The following is an 18,690-nucleotide window of genomic DNA, read 5'->3' on the forward strand; positions in this document are numbered from 1 at the left end:
CGGAATCATTTATATGTTTTTTTTTTGCGACGAATAATAAACACACCACGGCCTCACTTTGCCCCGTGATCTCCTCCCCGGTGCAGCGGTGGGCGTGAGATCTCTGCAGTGTACACACGGAACGGAGATGTGTACAGGTGATCGTACGTTGTCGAAAACGTAACACTCGACCACACGACCTGTTTTCCAAATCTTGGAGGGTGTGTATCTTCTGCCCCCCCCTTCCCAAAGCGCATCAAAGAGGAGGAAGTCACTGATTAACATAATCGCTACGAGGCGCGGACTAGTTACTGTAAGCAACAACTTCTACCGATCTACAACACACGCATCACAACTGGCATCATGGCACTGCTCGGTAGACGGAGATCATCCTTCCTAAAGCTGGCCGCCCTGTGCGGTGTGGTGTGGTTTATGGCTGTGTTTGTGCTCTACTCGGACGACGCAAACCGGGCGGGCCCGAGCGGTAGCGGCAGTGGTGCGGCCAGCGGTGGCGGTGCGATGGAGTACGAGACGCCCCGGCGGTTACCGCTGGAGGGCATCCGGAACAAGTTCAATCAGTTCATCGAGAACGCACGGATCGACGCGGATCGACAAGACCCGGCAGTGCCGGACCAGGCGCCGGATGTGAATTTTGTCGATCACAATGGCTTGGAGGATGGTGGTGATGACGGGGATGTCGCCGGTGCTGACCCGGACGTCGATGAGCCGCCGGTAGTGAAAACGGCGAAAGCAACACCATCAAAGCCAAACAACAGAGGACAAGACCAAGGTGGTGGTGAGTATCGCGTATAACAGTTGTGTGGTGCGGGTTGCCTACCTTCAGGCTGATAACTATGTCGTGTGGTTAAACTCATTTTCACCGTTTCAGGTCTTGTGCTGCCCGGTGTTATTGCCCCACCGAGCGATGGACCGGGAGAGCTGGGAAAACCGGTCGTCCTGCCCAAGGAGCTATCGCCCGACGTGAAAAAGCTGGTCGATGAAGGATGGACCAAGAACGCTTTCAACCAGTACGTGGCGGACATGATCTCCATCCGACGAACGCTGCCCGATCCGCGGGACGCTTGGTGCAAGGAGACGGACCGATACATGGAAGATCTGCCACCAACGTCCGTCATCATTTGCTTCCACAACGAGGCGTGGTCGGTGTTGCTGCGTACCGTGCATTCCGTACTCGATCGTTCGCCCGATCATCTGGTGAAGGAAGTGATACTCGTTGACGATTTCTCCGATATGCGTAAGTTGTTTGTACCGCTTTCCCACTCACTGGGCACCGAAATGATGCGAATGTTTCTGCCTTGCAGCTCACACACAGAAGCAGCTGGAAGAATACTTCCTCGCCTACCCGAAGGTGAAGATCGTACGTGCGGCGAAACGCGAGGGACTCATCCGTGCCCGTCTGCTCGGTGCCCGACATGCAACAGCTCCAGTGTTAACGTATCTCGATTCTCACTGCGAATGCACTATCGGTGAGTTGAAAGACATTCGTCGTGAAGTGATAATGATGACCGTGAGTTAATAATCTCCCTTGTACAGGATGGTTGGAGCCGTTGCTTGATCGTATCGCCCGTAACTCCACAACGGTGGTCTGTCCTGTAATTGACGTCATCGACGACAACACGATGGAGTATCATTATCGCGATTCGGGTGGTGTTAATGTGGGCGGTTTCGACTGGAACCTGCAGTTCAACTGGCACGCTGTACCGGAGCGTGAAAAGCGCAAGCATAAGGTGAGCGATTTTGACAACCAATCCATTACAAAGCGCTGCAGCTTACATCTGTTTCGCTCTTTCAGAGTCCTGCGGAACCCGTATGGTCACCGACGATGGCAGGCGGTCTGTTTGCGATCGATCGTGTATTTTTCGAGCGACTCGGCACGTACGATTCCGGGTTCGACATCTGGGGTGGTGAAAATTTGGAGCTCTCCTTCAAGACGTGGATGTGCGGTGGTTCGCTCGAGATTGTTCCCTGTTCGCACGTTGGTCACATCTTCCGCAAACGCTCTCCGTACAAGGTAGCTAGTGGGCGGTGGGAGAAAAGCTCCAGTTTCGAGGGGGGTTTTGGTAACGTCTTGCTTTCGTTGATCTTCTACAGTGGCGAACGGGTGTGAATGTGATCAAGCGTAACTCGGTCCGGTTAGCTGAGGTGTGGATGGATGAGTACGCACAGTACTACTACCAGCGTATTGGTAACGATAAGGGCGATTATGGCGACGTGGGCTCGCGTAAGAAGCTACGCGAAGAGCTTGGTTGCAAATCGTTCCGATGGTACTTGGATAACATCTATCCGGAGCTGTTCGTGCCTGGTGATGCAGTTGCTTCGGGCGAGGTAATGATTCGTTTGCTTTTGCTGCGTTCTTCGCAATTGGTCGTACTTTTCATTTCGTTAAAAGATATGAAAAGATTTAAATACATAATTCCAATGTACTCTTCAACGATGACGGCTATTGCGAAAATGGACCTCAAAATGTTCTGTTCCTTCGGGAACTTAATTGGTTTCGCTTGTAGCAACAGCAATAGACATCTTCGTAGTTGAAGTCACAAAACATAAATAATGCTTAAACTGTGAAAATTATATAGGTAAGAAACATGGGTTACGGTAATCGAACCTGCCTCGATGCGCCGGGCGGTAAGCGGAACCTGCGGAAACCGGTCGGACTCTACCCGTGCCACAATCAGGGTGGCAATCAAGTAAATAACCCTTTGCATATCCCGTCTACCACAACCTCATGCCAGAGCGTAACAGAAGCATGCAAAACAGGCTACCAATCATCACGTCTCCACACACAAATTGGGATCAATTCTCATTATCGATGAATTTATACTTTCAGTTCGTCGCTTGCGCGATCGCGCAAGTCTTTCGTTTCCTTGCAGCCGAATCGTGTTTATTTGCTTTGTTGAAGATGGTTTATTCACGATTTAATGTATCGTTTTTTCTGTTTTTTTTTCTTTTCTCTTTTTCATTATTGTCAAATCGTTCTGTTATGTGTGTCACTGTGTTTCGTTCATGATTGTGCACTGCTGTGTGTTTGCCTTCCAAAAATGCACACACCTTATTAAAAAAAAATTATCCCTTGTTTGTGGCGCACACACCTTTTGTTTGTTTGTTTTTCGTACAAACCTAAACTACCCCACCCCTGGGCAGATTCGGAACCTGTGGTCTAATATGTGTATCGATTCGGCGGCAAAACCCGAGGACATGCATTCGCCGTTGGGCATTTGGCCCTGCCATCAGGCCGGTGGCAACCAGGTACTGTACACCAAACGCAAAAACCCCACACAAACACACACACACATATATTACGGAAAATTACACACCACGCACACCTCACACACAAACACACACACACACGCTATAAACACAGGACGGTTTACTGTGTGCAGCAGGACAAAAGATATTTTGCTTTCGTCTGAAACACTTACGCGGACTAATGGACAGTGGTAGCCATATCTCGGCCGGTAATGGATCAAACAAAACTGCACTGCAACTAACTACCAGGACAATACGGACACGTACGGACGTACATGGTGGCTCCAAATTAATCACATCATACAAACATACAGCAGGACTAACAGACAAACATCATCCACATGAGAATGGGTAGAGCGTTATTCTCTCAACCAATTAATGCTCATCAATTAATGCTTCTTTACGATTGGAAAATACTCGGTGATGCGGCATTACTAATTCGCTTTGCTTTCTCATTTTTATACTATGAACTAGTTCGATTAATCGCTTCCTAGACGTGTATTAGTAGACGAACAATGCATTAATACTAACTTCCTTTTTAACGTAAACTATAATATTCCTATCGCTTAAACGTGTTACTCCAAACTTCGAGTAATATGCAAACATTACTCATCGTAGTGTAGTGCCAACATCACCACCTCTGTTAATATATAAAAATGAATTCGAACTGCATTTTTCACCCCAAAACGAAACCCCCTTTCTCGATCATATTCGAATTTCACGACTCTCTGTGTAGTGTTCACCGTAATATTCACCGAACCGCGGTACCAAACGCGCAATAATAAATCACAACCGTAGAGCTCACGATCACGCGATATTCATACCACCACCGAAGCACCACGGACCAGTGTTATCATTGCATCATTTAATACAAAACGCTAGTTGGAAACGTTTCCTTCATCAAGCGGCAACCAAAATTGACTAAAACGTATGCAAAACTACCACGACTTTCAGATGACATGGTTGGACAGTTAGAATGAAAATGCGAAAGTACTCACGGACAGTACACTTTCCCACCTTGACTTGAATGACAAAATTTTACCGGACGGTTTAAAAAAAAATGCATGTCCTGCGTGTTTTGATTTAGCTTTCGTCTTCTTTTTTATCTACATTATTTGATTCTTGTTTTCCTTCATACTATAGTGGTTTGTTTACATAAGCCAAAAAACAAACAAACAAATCGATCAAGTTTTTCCCCAACACAGTGACGCTCTGCGCGATGGAAGGTATTGCCATAAAGCAAAAGTGTTTGAGTGAAGTACAAAATTTGTGGTGATGATTGGTAAACTGAAATGCGAACTTTCCTGTCCTGTAAATAGCCAATTTTGCCGCCAGCCAGCTGTTGTTACAGTTTTTCCCTCACTTGCTTTTTATTAAGATTTAAAACCATTGCAAAACCAAAAACCTACTACATATCCGCGGGTATGGGTTGTTTCTTTTGTTTTTTTTTTCCCTTTCTGTTTTGTATGTATTCGCTCGAATGAAAGTAGTTTAACAACAGCAGCAATATGAGGAGGGAAACAAAACAATGCTTCAAAAAACAATAAGAGTGTTAGAGGCAGGAGAAAGGGAGTGAGATAGTACGGAAAATAGTTTTACATACCGAAAAGAGAATTTCATTTGTGACGCCATGTGTTTTACTTTGGTCATCGCATTTAAACATATCATACTGCACAAAGCACGCACACGAAATTTCACATGCCAAATGTATCGATCGAGGAATTGGTTTAAAAAGCTCCCGAAAGCAGCCTACTTGTTGAAAACACACACCAATATTGCGCGGATTGCATAACTTTCGGCGCGTTTCTTTTAAACGCCCCCAAAAGTATGCAATCCCCAGGATGAAAGTGATTTTTAAAGCACAAAGCAAGGAGCTGCCTTTTTGTGAGTGTCCATCTTCATTCCTCATGCTGTCGTACGTGTCTATATGTTCCCATCGGTTCGCGGTGTTCATGGCAGCACCCGGTTTGACTGTAACCCAACCAACCATTTGGACATCCGTTGTTCATCTAACCTTTTTTTTCTTCTTTCTCCATCCACCACGGTTTTCTGTCCACGTCTATCCCTTACAGGGCGGATTGGGCGCACCCGACCAGCATATGTTCTCCCGCGTACGTAACGTAAACCATCGTGTATCAGGGGGAAGCGATCGTCCGGGTTAGATAGCGTGAGTGTGTGCGCTTCAGTGCGAGCAAACACACACTCCCGCCTGTGGAACCAATACTAATAGGGTGCCATCTTGTGTTACCAGTCGGAAACGCGACAACTACCCTTTATAACACGAAAACTAACAAAATGCTAAACATTAAAACACATCTGGCGGGACGAATATCTGGCCAACAAGTGAATCATGCTGGGGTTTGCTAACAACCGCTAGGGGATCTCCAATTCGGCGTTACTATTGCATAGGAGCAATAATGTAGTACTTTACATTTCATTTTCAATACCGTTACGGATAAATGTAAAAGGGGGCTTCATGGCGTGTAACGAGATGAAATTCTCTTTCCGTACTTGTCGAAAAAACTATATTCCCGAACGCTCCATTTTGTTACGCTATAGCAAGTAGCATGTGTTTCGCCCCACCTTTGTATGAACAAACATAATAATATATTTTACTTTTCTTCAACCCTTAACATCCCGTATCCTTTCCTTTTCTTGCGATCGTCTGTTCCCACCTTCGCCCTTTCTCTGTTTTCCTCTGGAACGTTCCTTTTTCCCCTTTCCTTTGCCAACTTGACACCACCACCTTTCCCATCTCATCTAGTACTGGATGCTGAGCAAAACGGGTGAGATCCGACGGGATGAGGCGTGTCTCGATTACGCCGGCGATGACGTTGTGCTGTACCCGTGCCACGGTTCCCGGGGCAACCAGTACTGGAACTATTCGGACGGGTCGCACCTGCTGCGGCACGGTTCGTCCGACCGGTGTCTGGCGATCAACGAGGCCAAGAACAAGCTGATCATGCAGGACTGTAATGCGGCCGTGGAGGCCCAACGGTGGTCCTTCCAGAACTATGACTCCAGCAAGCTGTGAGTGTCCGCCGGACAAACAGGACAACACAACGACACCTAATCCGAGCCCACTCTCGGCGTACGATCGGTGGGGGTTTTCTAAACCACCGGATAAAAATAGATGCGAATGAGAGAGAGATTATGCGGCAGGACGAGATGGAAATCTGTTATCTTCAAACAAAAAACCCCCAAAACTACTATCGCTACCTGGTACTGGTAGCGCTCTCTCTCAGGAGCTAATCTCAGGATTTGCACCATGAGTCTCACGTGGACTCTCACATCGCGCTGGGAATGGCCCGCGGGGCTGCAATCCCAAACACACACAAACCCTGGTATGCTTCCCTGCAATCAACTCCAACCCGAACGTCTACAAATCCGGAACGCTCCGAACATGAGAGAACATAGAATTGATTTTAAATTAATGTGATCTTTTATAAGTGTTAGTACAGGAAAGGACAGTTTAGTTTCCAAGGTTTGTTTTTTTTTGTTTTTCATTTTCTATTATTGCCGCATGATATGAGATGCTTCTAGATAAAAAAAAAAATGGCCGCGTTGCCCCAACGCTCAACTTGCCACGCTCCCAATCAAGATAAAACCGGATTGGCATGAAGAATAACAAATTGGGAGCAAAAGTCCAGACGAGACTTTGATTGCGCGGGGGGGAACACAAAACTGTTGCGCAAAACGGGACGGCAAGTGGCAATGTGAATTATTTTTCCTGTTGTATATATTTAAGTAGAAACGATACAGAACGTGCCGAACTGTGAAGGGAACGCGTTTTGTCAGTTGACAGTGAGAGAGACTTTTATTCCAAGCTTAGCACGACAGCTCCTGATCGTGGTTTGTTTCGTATAGTTACTTAAGAAATCTTTTGCTCCGCCCTATTTCAACCGTTTGCGCTATATTACAATATTCTACCCGTAATGTTTAAGTTCCGAAGCAAAAGGGCTGATTTGCTATACGTATATATATATTTAAAAAATATTAATGTTTATTCCTCGTCTATTTGTTTGTTTGTTTGTTTTGTTAGCTAGCGGAAACGTTGGCGAAATGTGACTACAGAAATTAAATACTATATTTAAACAATTATGTGACTGCCATACAACAAACAAAACAAACTGTAAGAAGCAAACTTCTTGCTAGCAATAGAAGAAGAAAAAAAATGGGGGCATGCATCTAAAAGGGGTGCAAAGTGTGCAATCGAAAGAAGAGTGGTAGAGAAATAGATTAAAGATGAGCAACGATAGTTAAATAATAGACGAGAAAACGTAACACGACAGCTTGAAGTCAAAGCAAAGAAGGATAATGCAACACAACAAAGGATAAAACGTATCATATAAAACAATCTTGAAAAAGACTTTGCTACAGAAGATTTCAAAACAAATGCACGCACTTACCAAGTGAACAATGATAAAGAACCAAACTCAACGCATTGTTTTAGCACAAATGCACAAACCCCCGGGACAAGCAACTGAGACCGAATGAGACAATCTTGTTAAACAAACAAACAAAAAAACAAAAGGAATACCAATCACACACACACAAAACTCCAACGCGCGATCCTGCTAGAACTCGTTAATGTCGGGACTTTAATAACGAACGTAATATCAATTTCTAAGTTTTGGATGTAAAGCTGTGGAGTTTGAAATTTGCTCAAAAACAAACAAAAACGTGCATACGAAAAACGAAAACCTTTAAAGCTCACTTTGAGTTTTCTTCCCCAAAACACACAAGTATATCTTACCAGAGAGAAAGGAGAGAAACAAAAGGCAATTACTATTGGAAAACCGAAAACCAACCGAAGAAATGGAGAATGTTTTTAAAGCAAAGCTAAAAAGCGGATTTATTTTGCGTCGAAATACACATATCAGTGAAGATGGAAACTAAACTATTATCACCCCACAAACCGATACGGCTACAAAGTAAGATATTGAAACGATCATTCCATTTTGTCCACCTTCCCAGTAAACAAATGAAACGAACGTGTTGGATGATGCGTAAACGTTTGGTTAGCGTAGATGGTAGAGTTGTACAACCCAACTGACGGTTATTTCATATCATCCAAATTATCAACATGAAAAACAGTGAATGGCCCCATTAGCGCCATCAACAGTAACTCCTTCAACGAACGAACTTCTCTACTTCCGCTATCGCTAACATATCGAGATTGTTGTATTTAATTACTTTGTTTTTCCGTTCGTATTACAAATATTTGTACTTATCGAACTACGTCAATACTGTTGCACCACTGAAACATAATTCTTCCAACAGAGAAACACACAAAAAAGCATATCTCAAGAAACCGGTGAACCGGTTTTGATTAATTTTTTAAAGTTTAATAAGCATCCAAACAATCACAGCAATCATAGCTCAAATGTTGATTTATTGTGTTGGATAGCGCGCGCAGTTAAATTTTATCGTAATGTTTAGTTTGATCGTTTTTTGTTTTCGTTCACCGTAAAGTCGGTTTTGCAACAGACAAACATTAGTTCAATTGTGTGGAAGAGCGTGTAGCCCCCCTCAAGTCTAGCTACTATATTTAAAACACAACAAAAATACAAGGAGAAATGCTAGAATTTCTCTTAATGTGCCTTTTAAAATTCATGCATTACGCACCTACAGTAGGGCACTAGCCAGAGAAGGTACTAAAAAGACAGAAAGAGAAAGAGAGAAGGAAACACGATTAGCAAAACAGGAGGCGTTGTTTTCCCAATATCATGCTGCTGACATTCCTGTAGAGTCACAGTTATGGAAAAAAAACAGTAATAATCGAAGCAGAACGGATCGGTAAATGGTTTCCAAGTAAATAGAGCGCAATGAAATAATTCCTTCTCCAATAGACTTCCACAATCGGATACTGTGGGTGTATGTGTATAACAACCGATTAGCTCATATAGGTATTACATATACATATTGAAACTATTTTTAGTTTGATCTTATACAACCGAAACGAAACAGTATGTCATCGTTTTTTTATGGTATCATCGAGGCAATTGTACTTTAATAGGAACTGAACGAGAGAAAGAGAAAGAGAGAGAGAGAGAGAGAGAGAAAGAGAGAGAGAGAGAGAGAAGAAAAAGAGAAAACATTCAGTAGCTATGGTTGGAGGAATATCTTGAAAAGAACAAGAACACATGTAAATAATGAAGCAAAACAATTAGTAAGGGTGGAATATTACAAAAAAGGTAAGAAAAACTGTCTCGGTAACGTAGAAAAGAAAAAAAACATACACATATCTTTTATGAAAAAAAAACAACACAAACACACACACATGCATTATAGGAAATAGGTAAAATATAATGAAAACTGAAAAACAATACATAAAACAAAGCTGCTGAAGAAAAGACATAATGTGTGGTTAAAGACATTGAAAAAAACCCAAACATCGATATCTAATAATCAAACGAAAAAAGATGATTTTGTAGAGAAGCAAATGCATATGAAATGGTTTGCTTTTTGTGAAAGGACCGCTTAAAAAGTCAAACAGGAACGAAACAACTACATCACAACTTTACACATTTGGCTCACATTGTGCGATGTTACTGATCCTATCGCTTGTACTCTTCCCTTATCGATGGTGTAGTTTTTTTTTCTCTGTGGAGAGTAATGAAAACAAAAAAACGTTTTGTAAAAATGCAACCGCAAACATCGAAACAAATCATCCAACAGAAACAGTGCGCAGTAAGGGTGAAGATCGAGAGAGCGAGAGAGAGAGCGACAACTAATGAAAGGCCAAATGGTTGGTCGAAGATGAAACATTAAACGGCACAAACCTACTACCGAGATGAGAAGGAAAACGAAGTGTAACAATAACGTAATAAACGAAATTTATTTGGAAAAAAATGCATTTGCGTCATATGTGTTTCATTTTTATCTCCCATATTACCCATAGTGTAAAGAAGATGGATTAGACCAGAAAAATTTCTTTGTAAATTACCAGTTTCCGAATGTATAGTACCAGGAGAGCATCCACGGAAGAGGCAGCCCCTGGTACAGCAATTTGACGCGAAAACCACCGCAAAATCGCTTCAAAAACTACCAGTTTTCGATTGTAAAGTACCAGGAGAGCATCCACAGAAGAGGTAGCACCTAGTACAGCAATGTGGCGCGAAAACCACCGCAAAATCGCTTCAAAAACTACCAGTTTTCGATTGTAAAGTACCAGGAGAGCATCCACAGAAGAGGTAGCACCTAGTACAGCAATTTGGCGTGAAAACCACCGTAAACTCGCTTCAAAAACTACCAGGTTTCGATTGTAAAGTACCAGGAGAGCATCCATAGAAGAGGTAGCACCTAGTACAGCATTTTGCGCGAAAACCACCGCAAAATCGCTTCAAAAACTACCAGTTTCCGATTGTAAAGTACCAGGAGAGCATCCACGGAAGAGGCAGCACCTAGTACAGCAATGTGGCGCGAAAACCACCGCAAAATCGCTTCGAAAACTACCAGGTTTCGATTGTAAAGTACCAGGAGAGCATCCACAGAAGAGGTAGCACCTAGTACAGCAATGTGGTGCGAAAACCATCGCAAAATCACTTCGAAAACTACCAGTTTCCGATTGTAAAGTATCAGGAGAGCATCCAAGGAAGAGGAATCATCTAGTACAGCAATCTGGCGCGAAAACTACCGCAAAATCGCTTCAAAAACTACCAGTTTCCGATTGTAAAGTACAAGAGAGCATCCACAGAAGAGGTACCACCTAGAACAGCAATCTGGCGCGAAAACCACCGCAAAATCGCTTCAAAAACTACCAGTTTTCGATTGTAAAGTACCAGGAGAGCATCCACAGAAGAGGTAGCACCTAGTACAGCAATTTGGCGCGAAAACAACCGCAAAATCGCTTCAAAAACTACCAGTTTTCGATCGTAAAGTACCAGGAGAGCATCCACAGAAGAGGTAGCACCTAGTACAGCAATGTGGCGCGAAAACCACCGCAAAATCGCTTCGAAAACTACCAGTTTCCGATTGTAAAGTACCAGGAGAGCATCCACGGAAGAGGTAGCGCCTAATACAGCAATGTGGCGCGAAAACCATCGCAAAATCGCTTCAAAAACTACCAGTTTTCGATTGTAAAGTACCAGGAGAACATCCACGGAAGAGGTAGCACCTAGTACAGCAATTTGACGCGAAAACCACCGCAAAATCGCTTCGAAAACTACCAGTTTTCGATTGTAAAGTACCAGGAGAGCATCCACAGAAGAGGTAGCACCTAGTACAGCAATGTGGCGCGAAAACCACCGCAAAATCGCTTCGAAAACTACCAGTTTCCGATTGTAAAGTACCAGGAGAGCATCCACGGAAGAGGTAGCCCCTGGTACAGCAATGTGGCGCGAAAACCACCGCAAAATCGCTTCAAAAACTACCAGTTTTCGATTGTAAAGTACCAGGAGAGCATCCACGGAAGAGGCAGCTCCTGGTACAGCAATGTGGCGCGAAAACCACCGCAAAATCGCTTCGAAAACTACCAGTTTTCGATTGTAAAGTACCAGGAGAGCATCCACAGAAGAGGTACCACCTAGTACAGCAATGTGGCGCGAAAACCACCGCAAAATCGCTTCGAAAACTACCAGTTTCCGATTGTAAAGTACCAGGAGAGCATCCACGGAAGAGGCAGCCCCTGGTACAGCAATTTGACGCGAAAACCACCGCAAAATCGCTTCGAAAACTACCAATTTCCGATTGTAAAGTACCAGGAGAGCATCCACAGAAGAGGTAGCACCTAGTACAGCAACGTGACGCGAAAACCACCGCAAAATCGTTTCGAAAACTACCAGTTTCCGATTGTAAAGTACCAGGAGAGCATCCACGGAAGAGGTAGCCCCTGGTACAGCAATTTGACGCGAAAACCACCGCAAAATCGCTTCAAAAACTACCAGTTTCCGATTGTAAAGTGTCAGGAGAGCATCCATAGAAGAGGTACCACCTAGTACAGCAATGTGGCGCGAAAACCACCGCAAAATCGCTTCGAAAACTACCAGTTTCCGATTGTAAAGTACCAGGAGAGCATCCACGGAAGAGGTAGCCCCTGGTACAGCAATTTGACGCGAAAACCACCGCAAAATCGCTTCAAAAACTACCAGTTTTCGATTGTAAAGTACCAGAAGAGCATCCACGGAAGAGGTAGCACCTAGTACAGCAATGTGGCGCGAAAACCACCGCAAAATCGCTTCGAAAACTACCAGTTTCCGATTGTAAAGTACCAGAAGAGCATCCACGGAAGAGGTAGCACCTAGTACAGCAATGTGGCGCGAAAACCACCGCAAAATCGCTTCGAAAACTACCAGTTTTCGATTGTAAAGTACCAGGAGAGCATCCACGGAAGAGGTAGCACCTAGTACAGCAATTTGGCGCGAAAACCGCCGCAAAATCGCTTCGAAAGCTACCAGTTTTTGAACGCAAAGTACCAGGAGAGCATCCACGGAAGAGGTAGCACCTAGTACAGCAATTTGGCGCGAAAACCACCGCAAAATCGCTTCGAAAGCTACCAGTTTTTGAATGTAAAGTACCAGGCGAGCATCCACGGAAAAGGTAGCACCTAGTACAGCAATTTGGCGCGAAAACCACCGCAAAATCGCTTCGAAAGCTACCAGTTTTTGAACGCAAAGTACCAGGAGAGCATCCACGGAAGAGGTAGCACCTAGTACAGCAATTTGGCGCGAAAACCGCCGCACAATCGCTTCAAAAACTACCAGTTTCCGATTGTAAAGTACCAGAAGAGCATCCACGGAAGAGGTAGCACCTAGTACAGCAATGTGGCGCGAAAACCACCGCAAAATCGCTTCGAAAACTACCAGTTTCCGATTGTAAAGTACCAGGAGAGCATCCACGGAAGAGGTAGCACCTAGTATAGCAATTTGGCGCGAAAACCACCGCAAAATTTCTTCGAAAACTACCAGTTTTTGAACGTAAAGTACCAGGAGAGCATCCACGGAAGAGGTAGCACCTAGTACAGCAATTTGGCGCGAAAACCGCCGCAAAATCGCTTCGAAAGCTACCAGTTTTCGAATATTTAGTACAAGGAGAACATACCACGGAAGAGGTAGCACCTAGTACAGCAATGTGGCGCGAAAACCACCGCAAAATCGCTTCGAAAACTACCAGTTTCCGATTGTAAAGTACCAGGAGAGCATCCACGGAAGAGGCAGCCCCTGGTACAGCAATGTGGCGCGAAAACAACCACAAAATCGCTTCGAAAACTACCAGTTTTGAATGTATAATACCAGGAGAGCATGCACGGAAGAGGTAGCTCCTGGTACTGCGCCGGAAGGTATGCAATCAACTTGCAATGTAATGCGCCGTAAGGTATGCAATTATTATACACTAACTTTGCAACCAATTTTCAGCCGTAAGGTATGCATTGTTTACACAATAACTTTTCATACAAACCAGCTGTTTTCAGATTTCCGATACCAGGAGAGCATGTTGTTCAAGAGGTAACATCTTCCATCCCCCTCCCCCCTTCCCCCACCACGATGGCGTTCAAGATGGCGGACAAGATGGCGGCCAAGATGGCGGACACAAGATGGCGGACAAGATGGCGGCCAAGATGGCGGACAAGATGGCGGACACAAAATGGCGGACAAGATGGCGGACAAGATGGCGGACAAGATGGCGGACACAAGATGGCGGCCAAGATGGCGGACATGATGGCGGCCAAGATGGCGGACAAGATGGCGGACAAGATGGTGAACAAGATGGCGGACAAGATGGCAGACAAGATGGCGGACAAGATGGCGGACAAGATGGCGGACACAAGATGGCGGCCAAGATGGCGGCCAAGATGGCGGGCAAGATGGCGGACAAGATGGTGGTCAAGATGGCGGACAAGATGGCGGACAAGATGGTGGACAAGATGGCGGACAAGATGGCGGACAAGATGGCGGACAAGATGGCGGACACAAGATGGCGGCCAAGATGGCGGACATGATGGCGGACATGATGGCGGCCAAGATGGCGGACAAGATGGCGGACAAGATGGCGGACAAAATGGCGGACACAAGATGGCGGACAAGATGGCGGACAAGATGGTGGCCAAGATGGTGGACAAGATGGCGGCCAACATGGAGAACAAGATGGCGGACAAGATGGCGGACAAGATGGCGGACAAGATGGTGGACAAGATGGCGGACAAGATGTCGGACAAGATGGCGGACAAGATGGCGGACACAAGATGGCGGACACAAGATGGCGGCCAAGATGGCGGCCAAGATGGCGGACAAGATGGTGGACAAGATGGCGGACAAGATGGCGGACAAGATGGTGAACAAGATGGCGGACAAGATGGCGGACAAGATGGCGGACAAGATGGTGAACAAGATGGCGGACAAGATGGCGGCCAAGATGGCGGACAAGATGGCGGACAAGATGGTGGCCAAGATGGCGGCCAAGATGGCGGACAAGATGGCGGACAAGATGGCGGCCAAGATGGTGGACAAGATGGCGGACAAGATGGGGGACAAGATTGCGGCCAAGATGGCGGACACAAAATGGCGGACAAGATGGCGGCCAAGATGGCGGACACAAAATGGCGGACAAGATGGCGGACAAGATGGCGGCCAAGATGGTGGACACAAGATGGCGGCCAAGATGGTGGACAAGATGATGGACACAAAATTGCGGACAAGAAGGCGGACAAGATGGCGGACAAGATGGCGGCCAAGATGGCGGACAAGATGGCGGACAAGATGGTGGACACAAAATGGCGGACAAGAAAGCGGCCAAGATGGTGGACAAGATGGCGGCCAAGATGGCGGACACAAGATGGCCGACAAGATGGCGGCCAAGATGGTGGACAAGATGGCGGCCAAGATGGCGGACACAAGATGGCCGACAAGATGGCGGACAAGATGGCGAACAAGATGGCGGCCAAGATGGCAGACAAGATGGCGGACAAGATGGCGGACAAGATGGCGGACAAGATGGCGGACAAAATGGCGGACAAGATGGCGGACAAGATGGCGGCCAAGATGGCGGACACAAGATGGCGGCCAAGATGGCGGACAAGATGGCGGACTAGATGGTGGACAAGATGGCGGACAAGATGGCGGACAAGATGGCGGACACAAGATGGCGGCCAAGATGGCGGACAAGATGGCGGACAAGATGGCGGCAAAGATGGCGGCCAAGATGGCGGACAAGATGGCGGACAAGATGGCGGACAAGATGGCGGACAAGATGGCGGCCAAGATGGTGGACAAGATGGGGGACAAGATGGCGGACAAGATGGCGGCCAAGATGGCGGACAAGATGGCGGCCAAGATGGCGGACAAGATGGCGGACAAGATGGCGGACACGATGGCGGACAAGATGGCAGACAAGATGGCGGACAAGATGGCGGCCAAGATGGCGGCCAAGATGGCGGACACAAGATGGCGGACAAGATGGTGGACAAGATGGCGGACAACATGGCGGACAAGATGGTGGACAAGATGGCGGACAAGATGGCGGCCAAGATGGCGGACAAGATGGCGGACAAGATAGCGGACGAGATGGCGGACACAACATGGCGGCCAAGATGGCGGACATGATGGCGGCCAAGATGGCGGACAAGATGGCGGCCAAGATGTCGGACAAGATGGTGGACAAGATGGCGGCCAAGATGGCAGAAAAGATGGCGGACAAGATGGCGGACATGATGGCGGACAAGATGGCGGACACAAGATGGCGGCCAAGATGGCGGACAATATGGCGGCCAAGATGGCGGACAAGATGGCGGCAAAGATGGCGGCCAAGATGGCGGACAAGATGGCGGACAAGATGGCGGACAAGATGGTGGACAAGATGGCGGCCAAGATGGCGGACAAGATGGCGGACATGATGGCGGACAAGATGGCGGACATGATGGCGGACAAGATGGCGGACACAAGATGGCGGCCAAGATGGCGGACAATATGGCGGCCAAGATGGCGGACAAGATGGCGGCAAAGATGGCGGCCAAGATGGCGGACAAGATGGCGGACAAGATGGCGGCCAAGATGGCGGACAAGATGGCGGACAAGATGGCGGACAAGATGGCGGACAAGATGGCGGCCAAGATGGCGGACAAGATGGCAGACAAGATGGCGGACAAGATGGCGGCCAAGATGGCGGTCAAGATGGCGGACAAGATGGCGGACACAACATGGCGGACAAGATGGCGGACAAGATGGCGGACACAAGATAGCAGACAAGATGGCGGACAAGATGGCGGACAAGATGGCGGACAAGATGGCAGACAAGATGGCGGACAAGATGGCAGACAAGATGGCGGCCAAGATGGCGGTCAAGATGGCGGACAAGATGGCGGACAAGATGGCGGACACAAAATGGCGGACAAGATGGCGGCCAAGATGGCGGCCAAGATGGCGGTCAAGATGGCGGACAAGATGGCGGAAAAGATGGCGGACACAAAATGGCGGACAAGATGGCGGCCAAGATGGCGGACAAGATGGCGGCCAAGATGGCGGACAAGATGGCGGACACAAGATGGCGGCCAAGATGGCGGACAAGATGGCGGACAATATGGCGGCCAAGATGGCGGACAAGATGGCGGACACAAGATGGCGGACACAAGATGGCGGCCAAGATGGCGGACAAGATGGCGGACAAGATGGCGGACAAGATGGCGGCCAAGATGGCGGACAAGATGGCGGACAAGATGGCAGACAAGATGGCGGACAAGATGGCAGACAAGATGGCGGACAAGATGGCAGACAAGATGGCGGACAAGATGGCGGCCAAGATGGCGGCCAAGATAGCGGTCAAGATGGCGGACAAGATGGCGGAAAAGATGGCGGACACAAAATGGCGGACAAGATGGCGGCCAAGATGGCGGACAATATGGCGGCCAAGATGGCGGACACAAGATGGCGGACACAAGATGGCGGCCAAGATGGCGGACAAGATGGCGGACAAGATGGCGGACAAGATGGCGGCCAAGATGGCGGACAAGATGGCGGACAAGATGGCAGACAAGATGGCGGACAAGATGGCGGCCAAGATGGCGGCCAAGATGGCGGTCAAGATGGCGGACAAGATGGCGGAAAAGATGGCGGACACAAAATGGCGGACAAGATGGCGGACAAGATGGCGGCCAAGATGACGGACAAGATGGCGGCCAAAATGGCGGAAAAGATGGCGGACAAGATGGCGGACAAGATGGGGGACACAAGATGGCGGACAAGATGGCGGACAAGATGGCGGACAAGATGGCGGACAAGATAGCGGCCAAGATGGCGGACAAGATGGCGGACAAGATGGGGGACACAAGATGGCGGACAAGATGGCGGACAAGATGGCGGACATGATGGCGGCCAAGATGGCGGACAAGATGGCGGACAAGATGGCGGACACAAGATGGCGGCCAAGATGGCGGACTTGATGGCGGCCAAGATGGCGGACAAGATGGTGAACAAGATGGCGGACAAGATGGCGGACAAGATGGTGAACAAGATGGCGGACAAGATGGCGGACACAAGATGGCGGCCAAGATGGCGGGCAAGATGGCGGACAAGATGGTGGTCAAGATGGCGGACAAGATGGCGGACAAGATGGTGGACAAGATGGCGGACAAGATGGCGGACAAGATGGCGGACAAGATAGCGGCCAAGATGGCGGACAAGATGGCGGACAAGATGGCGGATAAGATGGCGGACAAGATGGCGGACAAGATGGCGGACATGATGGCGGCCAAGATGGCGGACAAGATGGCGGACAAGATGGCGGACACAAGATGGCGGACAAGATGGCGGACATGATGGCGGACAAGATGGCGGACATGATGGCGGCCAAGATGGCGGACAAGATGGCGGACAAGATGGTGAACAAGATGGCGGACAAGATGGCAGACAAGATGGCGGACAAGATGGCGGACAAGATGGCGGACACAAGATGGCGGCCAAGATGGCGGCCAAGATGGCGGGCAAGATGGCGGACAAGATGGTGGTCAAGATGGCGGACACAAGATGGTGGACAAGATGGCGGACAAGATGGCGGCCAAGATGGCGGACAAGATGGCGGACAAGATGGCGGACACAAGATGGCGGCCAAGATGGCGGACATGATGGCGGCCAAGATGGCGGACAAGATGGCGGACAAGATGGCGGCCAAGATGGCGGACAAGATGGCGGACAAGATGGCGGCCAAGATGGCGGCCAAGATGGCGGACAAGATGGCGGACAAGATGGCGGAAAAGATGGCGGACACAAGATGGCGGACAAGATGGCGGACAAGATGGCGGACAAAATGGCGGACACAAGATGGCGGCCAAGATGGTGGACAAGATGGCGGACAAGATGGTGGACAAGATGGCGGACAAGATGGCGGACAAGATGGCGGCCAAGATGGCGGACAAGATGGCGGACAAGATGGTGAACAAGATGGCGGACAAGATGGCAGAAAAGATGGCGGACATGATGGCGGCCAAGATGGCGGACAAGATGGCGGACAAGATGG

General features: G+C 47.9%; 1 protein-coding gene across 2 annotated transcripts; it reads left to right on the forward strand.

The window, feature by feature from the left end:
- Positions 1–284: 284 nt before the first annotated feature.
- On the forward strand, positions 285–6,316 carry LOC128309737 (putative polypeptide N-acetylgalactosaminyltransferase 9). 2 transcript variants are annotated; one of them, XM_053046200.1, is made up of 8 exons: positions 285–775; positions 869–1,234; positions 1,302–1,466; positions 1,534–1,727; positions 1,793–2,011; positions 2,092–2,325; positions 2,577–2,687; positions 6,011–6,316. In XM_053046200.1, exons 1-8 carry the CDS (start codon positions 343–345, stop codon positions 6,278–6,280), a joined length of 1,992 nt encoding a protein of 663 aa, XP_052902160.1. In that variant the 5' UTR covers positions 285–342; the 3' UTR covers positions 6,281–6,316. The 2 variants fall into 2 exon arrangements, with proteins under 2 accessions (XP_052902160.1, XP_052902161.1); XM_053046201.1 differs by lacking the exon at positions 2,577–2,687 and adding an exon at positions 3,142–3,246.
- Positions 6,317–18,690: the final 12,374 nt, after the last annotated feature.

Source organism: Anopheles moucheti, chromosome 2 (assembly GCF_943734755.1).
Source record: "Anopheles moucheti chromosome 2, idAnoMoucSN_F20_07, whole genome shotgun sequence".
In the NCBI taxonomy this organism is placed as follows: domain Eukaryota; kingdom Metazoa; phylum Arthropoda; class Insecta; order Diptera; family Culicidae; genus Anopheles; species Anopheles moucheti.